Genomic DNA, 12,520 nt, shown 5'->3' with positions numbered 1-12,520 from the left:
AAAATCAGTTCAGGATAACTAACATCCAAATACTGATAGTGAAGGAAGACAGAAAAGGAAATCATCAAATGAGACAAACTAAAATTCCCCCCACATAAGGATACGAGTTTCTAGATTAAATGAGACCACCAAACAACTAAAATAAATAAGAAATGCACACACCAAGGTATATATCATCAACAAATTTCATAACACTGTAAACAAAGAAGAATTTATAAACTTCTGGGGAGAAAAAATGGGTCGCAGCCAAAGGACCAGGTATTAGAATGACTTCGGACTTCCCAAAGCTCAACAATGAAAGCTAAAATACAGTAGAGCAACGCTTTCACGTATCTAATGAACTGATTTCCAACCCAGAATTTTATATGCAAACTATCACATGTGTGAATGTAAAACGAAGACATTTCCAGACCTGCAAGTTCTCAAAAATTTACCTACTGCACATCAGGAAGCTCCTGGAGGACAAGTTCCACCAAAAGGAGAAAGCAGAGCAAAAAGAGGAGTCAACAAATCTAACGAGAAAGAGAAGCAAAGAGAATAGCTAGAAAATTCCACGATAAGAAGTAAATGAGGCCTAGAGAGCAACCAACCTATATTCCCTCAAGTCCAAAGACTGAGAGAGATTTCTTCAAGAAGATAAAACAGACAGAATACTAACTGTGTTCAAAAGTATTTTTTAAATGATTTAAACAACTTGGGGAGAGTTTGAAATTAAGTTGCACAAAAGTACACAGAAAACTAAGATTTAAAAAACCTAAAAGACAAGATGATTATTAATTCCAGTGAAAAGAGAATTATGTAAGAAAGGAATAGTAATCAGAGTCCACTTAGAAGATTTAGCAAAAATAACGTCTTCTTACATAATAATGTAAAAACTAATACTAATATAACTAACATACTGCCAAACATACTGCTATTGTGGCAGAATGAGAGATGAGAAGAATGCAAGTATTTAGAGTGAAGGGCATGCAGGCGATGAAAGAGTTAACTTTTTACTTTCCATAGTATGTAATGCCTAAAATGGAGGAGGGAAAAAAGAATTAGCAATATCAGCCTGCTATTTAGAAATATATCAAATGAATCCACTAAAAGTGGTGGCCTCTGGGACCTTGCAATGGCATAGGAGGCCCCCTCAGGGAACTGCTTGATGTTTTTTGTAATAAGCTTAGTTCAACTATTTGGGTATTTAAGTTTTGAAAAAACAAATTAAAAAACAAAACTCTCACAGCTAATACATGGCTGGGCCAGAACTTGAATCATGTAATTTAATTCCTAATCAGGTCCATTAATTTGTGAGGTCCAAAGGGGCCCGCATCTTCTTAGCTCCTTTACTCCAGCACCTGCCCAGCACAAAGAAAGCCCTCCAAAAACGTTTCTGAATGAGTGGGAGAAAGTTAAAGAGTGGGATTACTCTTCTAACACCAGAAAATGAATGAGAAACGCATTCCAGGCAGAGGAAAGAGCAGAAGCAAAGAGAGCAAATGGAGTGCGAGAGCTGAGCAAGGAAGAGGCAAGGTGGGAGGAGAAGGAGGAATAGCATCCCGAAAACACTGGGTGGAGGAAGGGAAATACAGTGAGCACAGCTGTTTGCAGCTGAATGGCAGGGGAGAGGGAGGACGCTGGTGCCTTGCACAGTTCCACGTGGCCCTGGCTGTATGTATATAAGCCTTGGGGGTTTTTTGTCTGTTTTGCAATGATGACAGCAACACTTATTTCTACCAACAGTTCCTTCCCAAATAGTTGCAGCCTTCTGGAATCTACATAGTACCAGGCTCTCTAAAATCCTAAGTTGTACAACTTGTTACTCTAAGTAGCCACTGAAAGGGCAACCCCACCAGGGCAAGCAAAGCCTGGTGGAATCCCTACAATGCCACCCTCACCATTTTTGGGGCCTCTCTCTGCTCTTAGCAGGAGCACTGGGAAAGAGGGGGCGGGGAGGGAGATGAATTGGGAGATTGGAATTGACATACATATATGCTAATATGTATAAAATAGATAACTCATAAGAACCTACTGTATAAATAAATTAAATTAAATTAAAACAAGAGCGGGGCTTCCCTGGTGGCGCAGTGGTTGAGAGTCCACCTGCCGATGCAGGGGACACGGGTTCGTGCCCCGGTCTGGGAGGATCCCACGTGCCGCGGAGCGCCTGGGCCCGTGAGCCTGCGCGTCCGGAGCCTGTGCTCTGCGACGGCAGAGGCCACAACAGTGAGAGGCCCGCGTACCGCAAAAAAAAAAAAAACCAAAAAAAAACCAAGAGTATTAAAATGTAGGGCACAAAGGAGTCATCACCTCTAGGTGAACATCTGCATCTGCTATGACCATTATTCATACATTCATTTCATCCAAAGTTTAAGTATTTACTTTATGTCAGGTAGTGTACTGGAATACAAAGTTTCTGATTTTAAATAACTTACTTTCTAAAGGCAGCATCACTTATATAGTAACAAGGTAAGCAATATAATTGGCATAAAGAAAAGTACTGTGGAAACACAAAGACTATCCAAATTTCTTAAATGTATAATGTCAAACAGAAGTGAAAGAAAGAGACAACTCCAACAAATTCCCATATACCCATCACCCTGCTTATACAGTAATCAACTCATCGCCAATCTTGTTTCTCTTCTAAATCCACTCGTTTAATTTCAAGAAATCATATTATTTCATCCACAAATATTTCATCATATATCTAACAGATAGGGTCTCTTTCTTTAAACACAATATGAACCTAAATCTTGAAAACTTATTAAGTTTTTAAGATGTGAGATATAATTAATATATAATAAAATGCACAGATCTGAAAGTGTCCAACTGAGTTCAGACAATGGTGTAGCCATAACCACCACCCAAAACAAGATACAGAACAATTTCCATGGCCTAGGAAGTTCCCACATACCCCTTTCTAGTGAATTTTCCACACCCAGACGACCACTTTCTGATCTCTATTACCACAGATCACTTTTGCTTGTTCTTAGACTTTTATAAATGGGATCACAGAGTATTGTATGAGTAAGCAGTTTCTAGGCAAAAAAAAAAAAAAAAAAAAAAAGGGAAAAGCATTCTGGGGGAAAGAACTACGTTTACGTAATATAAAGGTATGGAAGGATATGTTCATGGAATGCTGAAGGGCTTGAGAGGGTTGAAAACTAGGACTGGTAGCTGATAGATGATAAGATGGAAAGAGGAGGTTTGTTGGGAAGCTAGGATCTCCATAGTTAATTCTGGGAACGAAGTTGTTAAGTAAATTTTTCCCAGTGCCTCAAACTATTTCTCTGACCTGAAAATTGGTCGGTTCTCTCACTATGCTCCTTTCTCCTCAACCCTCTAGCTAAGAGTGACCAAGGCAGGAGCAGCGCCCTACACCCCATGGCTGTTCCCTCCCATTTTGTGCAAGGCCTCTCTGCCATCTCAGGGAAGGGAAGAAGCCCCCCACTGGCTTTCTTATGAGAGGGCACAGTCCCTCTCCCCATTTTAAACAAGCAGTCCCAAGTCTGAGGGGCAGCCTTACCATTATCTGTATTTCTCTCTTGCACACCTGGAGATCATGCTCATTGTTGACAAACATGCGTTTCAAGGCACATTTCATCCCATTGCTTGTCCTCACCAGAAACACGATAGCAAATCCACCTGTGAGAGAAACACACATACAAGCTCTTTTGAGTCATGTTTAAAAAGTCAATCAAATGACCATGGTGGCTGCAGTTTGCTGATGTCACTGTTAATGGTACTGATGTCATCATCAGCTAGGCCTAGGGCTGGCCTGGCATAGAAAGCATTCTTAAGATTCTGGGGACTCAAAGGTATCACATGTGGGATTGGGTAGCAAGTCAGAAAAATTGTTCCTCCAGCTTGCAAGGCAGAAATAGAGGCACATGTAGAGAACAAATGTATGGACACCAGGGGGGAAATGGGCGGGGGAGGTGGTGGTGGAATGAATTGGGAGATTGGGATTGACATATATACACTAATATGTATAAAGTAGATAACTAATAAGAACCTGCTGTATAAAAAATAAATAAATAAAATTCAAAAAAAAAGGATATGAGGTCATTTAAGTAAAAAAAAAAAAAAAAAAAAGAGAGAAAAATCGTTCCTAAACGTCTATCTAAAAAAAAACAGGAAGAACAGTAATTATCTTCCAAAGAAACTACAGATAAACAGATGAATGAACGGATGAAAAAAAAGAACCAACTACATTCCAACTGCTATCCTAGGCACTTTGAGCTCTTGTTTAATTCATACCACAATCCTGTGAAGCTGGGTGATATTTTTTCCCTTAAGACAACAATTACTAGCTGAAGAAAACAGAGGCTCAAAGAGATTAGATTCAACCAAGGACTTCTTTAAAAAAACATAAGTCCAACTTAAGAGAGGCTCGGAAATTATTTCAATAATTGCTCTATGAATAGTTGGCAATTAATTTCAAGAATCTCCTTCTCTCCCTTTTTTCTCATCCTTCCTCACCCCATCCCCCAACTCAAATCAACAATACACTCTGAGGATTCCTCCTGCCCTCCCTACCTCATGGGCTGTTGAGAAGACACAGACATAGTTAGGAAAGTACTATTCTACAACACAGCAGACACCAGGCAAGTATGACGATTACTGGGCAGAGTTTTTAATGTCTGCACTAACCCTTCTCTAAAAGACAGTTCATAATTCATTAAAAGAAGTTACTATAACTCCAAAAGAAATTCTTCAGTGCTCTGAATTGCTTATGCCTTAGCGTTCCACAAATTCTTAGAGCTCCTAACCTTGACCTCACTCCCCAAACACTGTATGAGGCGTTCAGTGCCACTGTTAAGAGGGGTTTGGGTAGATAATGTGCAGCAAGGCTATCGAAGTTGAAGGCTTTGGGATAAGCAGCGGTTATATCAGACACTTAGTCCATGTGCCTGCTCACACACCTGCATAATTTAGCTTGAACTATCCTGCGCACTGACCCTGGGTAGTGAAAAAAATTGCTAGGCTATTCTTTGCACGGAGATGTCTAATTGGATGGAGCCGAACACAGAGACAAGTCAGCAGTACAGGAAGTTGAGCTGAGGTCATGGCGTAGTACTGGGGCAAGCAGCCACGTGCAAAATTGATACAAGGTAATTAGCAGTGATTATAGAGACCTCAGACCTGAGATATAAGACTTGGGTCCCAATCATTCCACTCTAAATCCTCTGAGACCCAGCAGCCCTCCAGTACCTATCTGTTGATGTTCAAGATATTTCCTGTTGTATCTTTAAAATAACTGTTCTTTTTCAAATTAACTTGAGTCAGATTCTGTACCATGCAACCAAAGACAGCTTTAATCATAAAGCACTCTTGCATGTTTTCATAAAATACACACATAATTCTGTGTTAAAAAAATTGTTTCATGGGCTCAAATGTTCCAAAAGTGCATTTTGATAATGATTTATCAAAGACTGCATGCTTGTATACTTCCTGTCCTTGTGCTCTTCAGTACTCAGATAAACAGTAAAGTTCACCATACAATCTTTCACTTCAGCTGTCATGTCTCTAAGTTTTGTACCTCAATAACATTTTCTTGTAATACTTTAAAGTCCACTCATACTGCTCAATTCTCAATTTAACTCTACAATTTTGAGTATTTACTATAGAAGATTTTTAAAATCCTAGCATGCATTGACAACTAGAGGTCTAATTACACATGCAAAAAGAACCTCCTCAATTCTAAGATGCATATTTTTTACATTTTAATTTTTAGGATATCAGAATTTTCTTGTAATAAATATGTACATTTAATGCAGAAGCATTTGTCTTCCTTCCCCCCCTCCCCCCCCCCCCCGCCGCCAAAAGCCATTAAATTCATGATGTGTCTTAGCAATTAAAATTGGGGAAAATGAAAAAAAATAAAATAAAATTGGGGAAAATGATAGTATAAATTTTAAAATTTCTATGTATAGTCATAATTGTTTTGTGAATAATACAAGAGGGTTTTCATTTTACAGACAGTTTGAATTTTAAAAAAAATCACAGAACTACAGACTACGTACCAGTAGTGTTTCGAGAGAGCCTTAGTCCAAGCAGTTTGCTTTGTGGGGGGAAGAAACAAGTGAGGCTTAGGATCCCATGGCTAGTTATGGGCAGAACCTGGACCAGTTTCACCGTCCTGATTATCTAAAAAATGTTCTTTCCACTTCACTTACCTTAGTGAAAACTATGCAATACTCATTTAGAGAATAAGGACACACCTGACAGTCCTGCAGAACAAAAGCTGGGAATGACTAGTTCCTGCAGTTCTGTGATGCATGGCACCACTAAAGAATGAGGCAAGTCTTTAGAAGCAGGTTGGTGATGCGGCAACTTGAGATAACTGCCACCAGATGGGAGCAGTCAGCTTTCTTTGCCAGGTAGCAAGATGACCTTTCCAGACCAGACTGAAGAAACGGGTCAGAGGCCTACCACATGATCCAGTCAAGGACAACTGGTTGAGAAGAGCCAGCCCAGATCCTCAAAGCCTATGACCAACATAAATCTAAAGGCAACGCAATGAACCACTATGCTTTACATAGACAGAACCACGTTTTAGGCATCTATGCCTATAAAAGGGCTTATTTGCAGGTGAGAAGCATTTAAATCAGGGCTTCTTGATCATGAGATCAAAAATTGAAGCCTGAAAGGATTTGTCCCTTTAAAGATGTTAACCACTTACACCGTGTAGTTGACCAAACAGAGTGTAAATTTAAGGTAGAGGGCACAGAGCACGACTCGAGACACTTCTCCACCACAGGCCCACATCCACCACACAGATTAGGGTAATAAGATTCTCAGCCGCAGCTAAAGAGGGTGCAGGGATTACAGAAGGCAGCTATAAGACTTCAAGAGAGGTGCATACCTTAATGGCTTTTTTGTTTGTTTGTTTTTTCTTTTAATTTGCGGTATGCAGGCCTCTCACTGTTTTGGCCTCTCCCGTTGCGAGCACAGGCTCCGGACGCGCAGGCTCAGCGGCCATGGCTCATGGGCCCAGCCGCTCCGCGGCATGTCGGATCGTCCCGGACCGGGGCACGAACCCGTGTCCCCTGCATCGGCAGGTGGACTCTCAACCACTGCGCCACCAGGGAAGCCCGAGGTGCTTACCTTAGGTTGAGGTGCATCCCTAGATCTTGATTAAATGGAAAAATCTAAAGCTGAGCTGGGGAGAGGTTGGACAGAGGTAAGAAAAGCTAACATTCAGCAGAGCCTGGGCCAGTCTGCCCACGGGAGCCTGTGCCAATCTCGCTGCCTACTGGCACTGTCTGAAACTAAGATAATCTCCATGATTACACTGAAATCCATTTGTGGGAAAATTCATGAATTTATTGAATCATAAAGGGAAAAAGGATCTGATCCATTATGTGAGGTAAGTGAAAGAGGCAGGATAATTTTGACACAGACACTCTTTTACCTATTAACTTTAAATACAGAAATATTTTTTGGGCTTTCCTGGTGGCGCAGTGGTTAAGAATCCACCTGCCAATTCAGGGGACACGGGTTCAAGCCCTGCTCCGGGAAGATCTCACATGCCACGGAGCAACTAAGCCCATGCGCCACAACTACTGAGCCTGCGCTCTAGAGCCCACGCGCCACAACTACTGAAGCCCACACGCCTAGAGCCCGTGCTGCACAACAAGAGAAGTCACCGCAATGAGAAGCGCGTGCACCGCAACAAAGAGTAGCCCCTGCTCGCCACAACTAGAAAAGCCCACGTGCAGCAACGAAGACCCAACGCAGCCAAAAGTAAATAAATAAATAAATAAATTTTATTTACTTCCACAAAGAGACATGCTTTCTCCCACTTTCCCTAAAATACATAGCACTCTTGGTCTAACTTTCTCCCTCTAATTTTTGATGATGTGGATGGGTACTTACCACTCACTGTGAATTTAGAGATTTTATCTGCTCGGTTCCCCTCTGTATCTTCGTGCCCTAGAGTAGTGCCTGACACATAACGAGGCCTCAAAAATGAACTAACTCTCCTCTTAATGTTACTACAGAAAAGGCTACAGAGACTAGTGGAGACTGTGGCAAACCCAAGCACATGGCCCATGGAAAGGAACAGCTACCGTACAACTCAAGGTAATTACTGCCACATAGGGATACAGAATCCGTTTTATCATCAACACTTGGTATTACTGGTCTTCTTATTTTAGCCATTCTAGTAAGTGTGTAGTGATATTTAATTGTGTTTTTTTTATGTTCCCATATCTATTTTTTTTTACGTCTTTATTGGAATATAATTGCTTTACAATGATGTGCTAGTTTCTGCTTCATAACAAAGTGGATCAGTCACACACACACATATGTTCCCATATCCCTTCCCCCTCGCGTCTCCCTCCCTCCCACCCTCCCTATCCCACCCCTCTAGGTGGTCACAAAGCACCGAGCTGATCTCCCCGTGCTATGCGGCTGCTTCCCACTAGCTATTTTACGTTTGGTAGTGTATATATGTCCACGCCACTCTCTCACTTTGTCACAGCTTACCCTTCCCCCTCCCCATATCCTCAAGTCCATTCTCTAGTAGGTCTGTGTCTTTATTCCTGTCTTACCCCTGGGTTCTGCATGACATTTTTTTTTTCTTAGATTCCATACATATGTGTCAGCATATGGTATTTGTCTTTCTCTTTCTGACTTACTTCACTCTGTATGACAGACTCTAGGTCCATCCACCTCACTACAAGTAACTCAATTTCGTTTCTTTATATGGCTGAGTAATATTCCATTGTATATATGTGCCACATCTTCTTTATCTGTTCATCCAATGATGGACACTTAGGTTGTTTCCATCTCCTGGCTATTGTAAATAGAGCTGCAATGAACATTTTGGTACATTACTCTTTTTGAATTATGGTTTTCTCAGGGTATATGCCCAGTACTGGGATTGCTGGGTCATACGGTAGTTCTACTTGTAGTTTTTTAAGGATCCTCCATACTGTTCTCCATAGTGGCTGTACCAATTCACATTCTCACCAGCAGTGCAAGAGTGTTCCTTTTTCTCCACATCCTCTCCAGCATCTATTGTTTGTAGATTTTTTGATGATGGCCATTCTGACTGGTGTGAGATGATATCTCACTGTATTTTTTTTTTTTTTTTTCCTGCGGTACACGGGCCTCTCACTGTTGTGGCCTCTCCCGTTGTGGAGCACAGGCTCTGGACACGCAGGCCCAGCGGCCATGGCTCACAGGCCCAGCCACTCCGCGGCATGTGGGATCTTCCCGGACTGGGGCACGAACCTGTGTCCCCTGCATTGGCAGGCGGACTCTCAACCACTGCGCCACCAGGGAAGCCCCTTATTGTAGTTTTGATTTGCATTTCTCTAATGATTAATGATGTTGAGCATTCTTTCATGTGTTTGTTGGCAGACTGTATATCTTCTTTGGAGAAATGTCTATTTAGGTCTTCTGCCCATTTTTGGATTGGGTTGTTTTTTTGTTATTGAGCTGCTTGTAAATTTTGGAGATTAATCCTTTGTCACTTGCTTCATTTGCAAATATTTTCTCCCATTCTGAGGGTTGTCTTTTGGTCTTGTTTATGGTTTCCTTTGCTGTGCAAAAGCTTTGAAGTTTCATTAGGTCCCATTTGTTTATTTTTGCTTTTATTTCCATTTCTCTAGGAGGTGGGTCAAAAAGGATCTTGCTGTGATTTATGTCATAGAGTGTTCTGCCTATGTTTTTCCTCTAAGAGTTTGATTGTTTCTGGCCTTACATTTAGGTCTTTAATCCATTTTGAGCTTATTTTTGTGTATGGTGTTAGGGAGTGTTCTAATTTCATACTTTTACATGTACCTGTCCAGTTTTCCCAGCACCACTTATTGAAGAGGCTGTCCTTTCTCCACTGTACACTCTTGCCTCCTTTATCAAAGATAAGGTGACCATATGTGCGTGGGTTTCTCTCTGGGCTTTCTATCCTGTTCCATTGATCTATGTTTCTGTTTTTGTGCCAGTACCATACTGTCTTGATTACTGTAGCTTTGTAGTATAGTCTGAAGTCAGGGAGCCTGATTTCTCCAGCTCTGTTTTTCATTCTCAAGATTGCTTTGGCTATTCGGGGTCTTTTGTGTTTCCATACAAATTGTGAAATTTTTGGTTCTAGGTCTGTGAAAAATGCCAGTGGTAGTTTTTAATTGTGGTTTTAATTTGCATTTCCCAATAGATCCTTCATCGTTTAAACTCTTAGGATTACCTGCTTTCCACTTTACTGATAAAAGGCTTTAGTAAGCATAGGATCATGGAGTCACCAATGAAATTACTGAGATAACTTGGACTTCTACCTCTCAAGCAAAGATGACAGAAATGCCTAGTTCTATCCTGGGAGAAAAAGGCAGGTAAGAATTTGTAATACATAGAGGGGGGTGTTATATAATTTCTAAAATCTCAACTCTGACATCAGCAAGAGATCATGGTCATCAACATCATTATCTTGACTGAGATCTTTTAAACACAACGTCTTCAAGGAGCCTGGCCATGAATATTCAACACTGGCAATGGGGCTTTTGAAGTAAGTGTAGTACCTCTCCTGGCTTAATCTCAAATACGGAATCATGCTAGCTGGTACCAGGCCTTGGGGGCTGTTCTGAATGAATCAAGACACCAGTGACTCCACTTAGCAAGGACGAGTGAGGGATCGGGGGGGGGGGGGGGGGGGGGGAGGGAAGGTGATAAGGAAGAGAAGGAAAACACCAAACTGATGATCTGAGCAGTGACATGCACGGAGATGGGAAACAGGTGGGCAGACAATGAGAATGATGAGACCATGAGACAAAGCCCATCCTGGTGCTGAAACAGCGTTTCTGGATTTGCTGCCAAAGAGGTTTTTGGTGGATATTTAAAAATCGGGCCTAGAGTCGGGGCACTAAAACCTGCTGCTTGCTTATTTCCTGCAGGTAAAAGGAACTTCATTTCCTATCATAAGCCCCATCTACACCTTTAGGAATGGCTTCCACTTGTGTGAGATGAAAGCAGACAAACTAAAGTGAGGAAACAAAACGAAGTGAGGAAAACTTCACACTCTGTTCGTGTCCTCCACTTCTCCACCCTATAAATTCTGCGTTTCTCTTTCAAAATAAGGTTTACCCTGATGAATGCTGTTTACTTAATGCAGTTTCTCTTGGAATTACTTGAGGAAGAGAAAACTAGAATAAAACAGCCTCCTGAATCTTAACTAAAGAATCAGAGACAGAACCCAGTTAAAGTGGGATGTATCTGGGAGATGTAAAAGAAAGGGCAACACTGGACGAGTTACTGGATCTCTTTGGTCTCCATTTCCTCAACTGCAGAAATTAAGGCAAAATGAGTGGTATTTAAAAGAACGGTTTCCTCAGAGACATAGGATTACAGGAGGTGCTGCAGTGGTCCCACGAGGGAAAGTGGCTCCACTTAAGAGTAGGGCTCTGCACACAGCTTCCTTTTATCTGCTTATTATTCATTCTGAAAAAGATGCTAGAAAAAAGGGGGGAAACTCTGCTTTAAAGGAGAAAAAAATCCCAAGAATATTCTGTAGCCCTATGTAAAAGTATTTTATAAAGAAAAAAGGACTACAGCACTGAAAGTCACGCAGACGGCCCTTACCTACTAGCCTACCACAGACACAAATGTGCACAGGCAGCCTGGGGGGTGGGGGGAGGCGGGGCCACCACGTCCACTTTACACTGAGACCGTGGAGTATTCCTTTAGAGTCCAATAGATGAGGTTCAAACCCCAGCTCAGGAAAGCCATGATCTCACTGAGGCCCTGTCCTCTCACCTGTCAAGGGCAGCTGAGAGCTACCTCTTAGCTTTGGGGAGGATTAAATGACAGGCAAAGCACCGAGCACATACGTGGTATGTGATGAATATAGGTTCCCTCCTTACCTCCCCCCTACCAAAGTTCTTTGTATTTGTGTGACAGATATCTGACTTACCATGAAGTTCTAAATCTGGCGTATCTTCTTGAGATAAAGGGCATAAACTCAAATACCTACAGGGGCCAGACAGATCATCTAAGGGAGGGAAACAGTGCAGGTATAACAAAGTGTACAGAGGGAGTCTAATGATGGGAGATCACGGGGAGTAGTGAGACCGTGCAAACCAGAAAGTGCACGCCCTGCTCACGGGGCAGCCGCTCCTCAGTGAAGGCCAGTTGCTGCCATGGAGGAACGTGGGCTGAGGGTTGCCAAGTTTTTTGATTTCCAAGAGAAGCTAGATTTTTAGGAGAAATCTCCCACTTTTTAAATCCCAGCTACAACTTTAGAAAAGCTCTTCACCCCTGTGCAAGTTAAGGACACCTATTTCCAGGCTTGGACTGAATGAGACAGCCCTGCCTCAACCTTTATGAGAGCCTTGTGAAGTAGCAGGACATGTACGACAATCTCTACTTGACTAGCTGGGAAACTGAGGCATGGAGAAAAGCCCAAGTGGCCTCCCTAGTACCGCCACCTAGAGGCAGGGCCAGGACTGAAAAACAGGCATACCAATTCCTGGCCCTGACCTTGGTCCACTCTCCCATGCTGCCGTCCCTCCCTCCCTCCCTGCAGCGGACCCTACAAGACACC

At 42.1% G+C, this 12,520-nt stretch overlaps 1 protein-coding gene across 4 annotated transcripts in view; it reads right to left on the bottom strand.

Annotated features, from left to right (window-relative positions):
- Nucleotides 1-12,520, bottom strand: part of AAK1 (AP2 associated kinase 1) — a 165,618-nt gene that overhangs the window by 91,344 nt on the left and 61,754 nt on the right. For all 4 annotated transcript variants that reach the window (XM_065890911.1, XM_065890912.1, XM_065890913.1 and 1 more), the window contains exon 2: nt 3,509-3,627. In XM_065890911.1, the coding sequence (XP_065746983.1) occupies nt 3,509-3,627 (119 nt within the window). The remainder of the gene's footprint in view (nt 1-3,508; nt 3,628-12,520) is intronic.

The sequence above is a fragment of the Phocoena phocoena genome, chromosome 14 (genome assembly GCF_963924675.1).
Source record: "Phocoena phocoena chromosome 14, mPhoPho1.1, whole genome shotgun sequence".
Lineage (NCBI taxonomy): Eukaryota > Metazoa > Chordata > Mammalia > Artiodactyla > Phocoenidae > Phocoena > Phocoena phocoena.
This window is presented reverse-complemented; position numbering and strand designations above follow the sequence as displayed.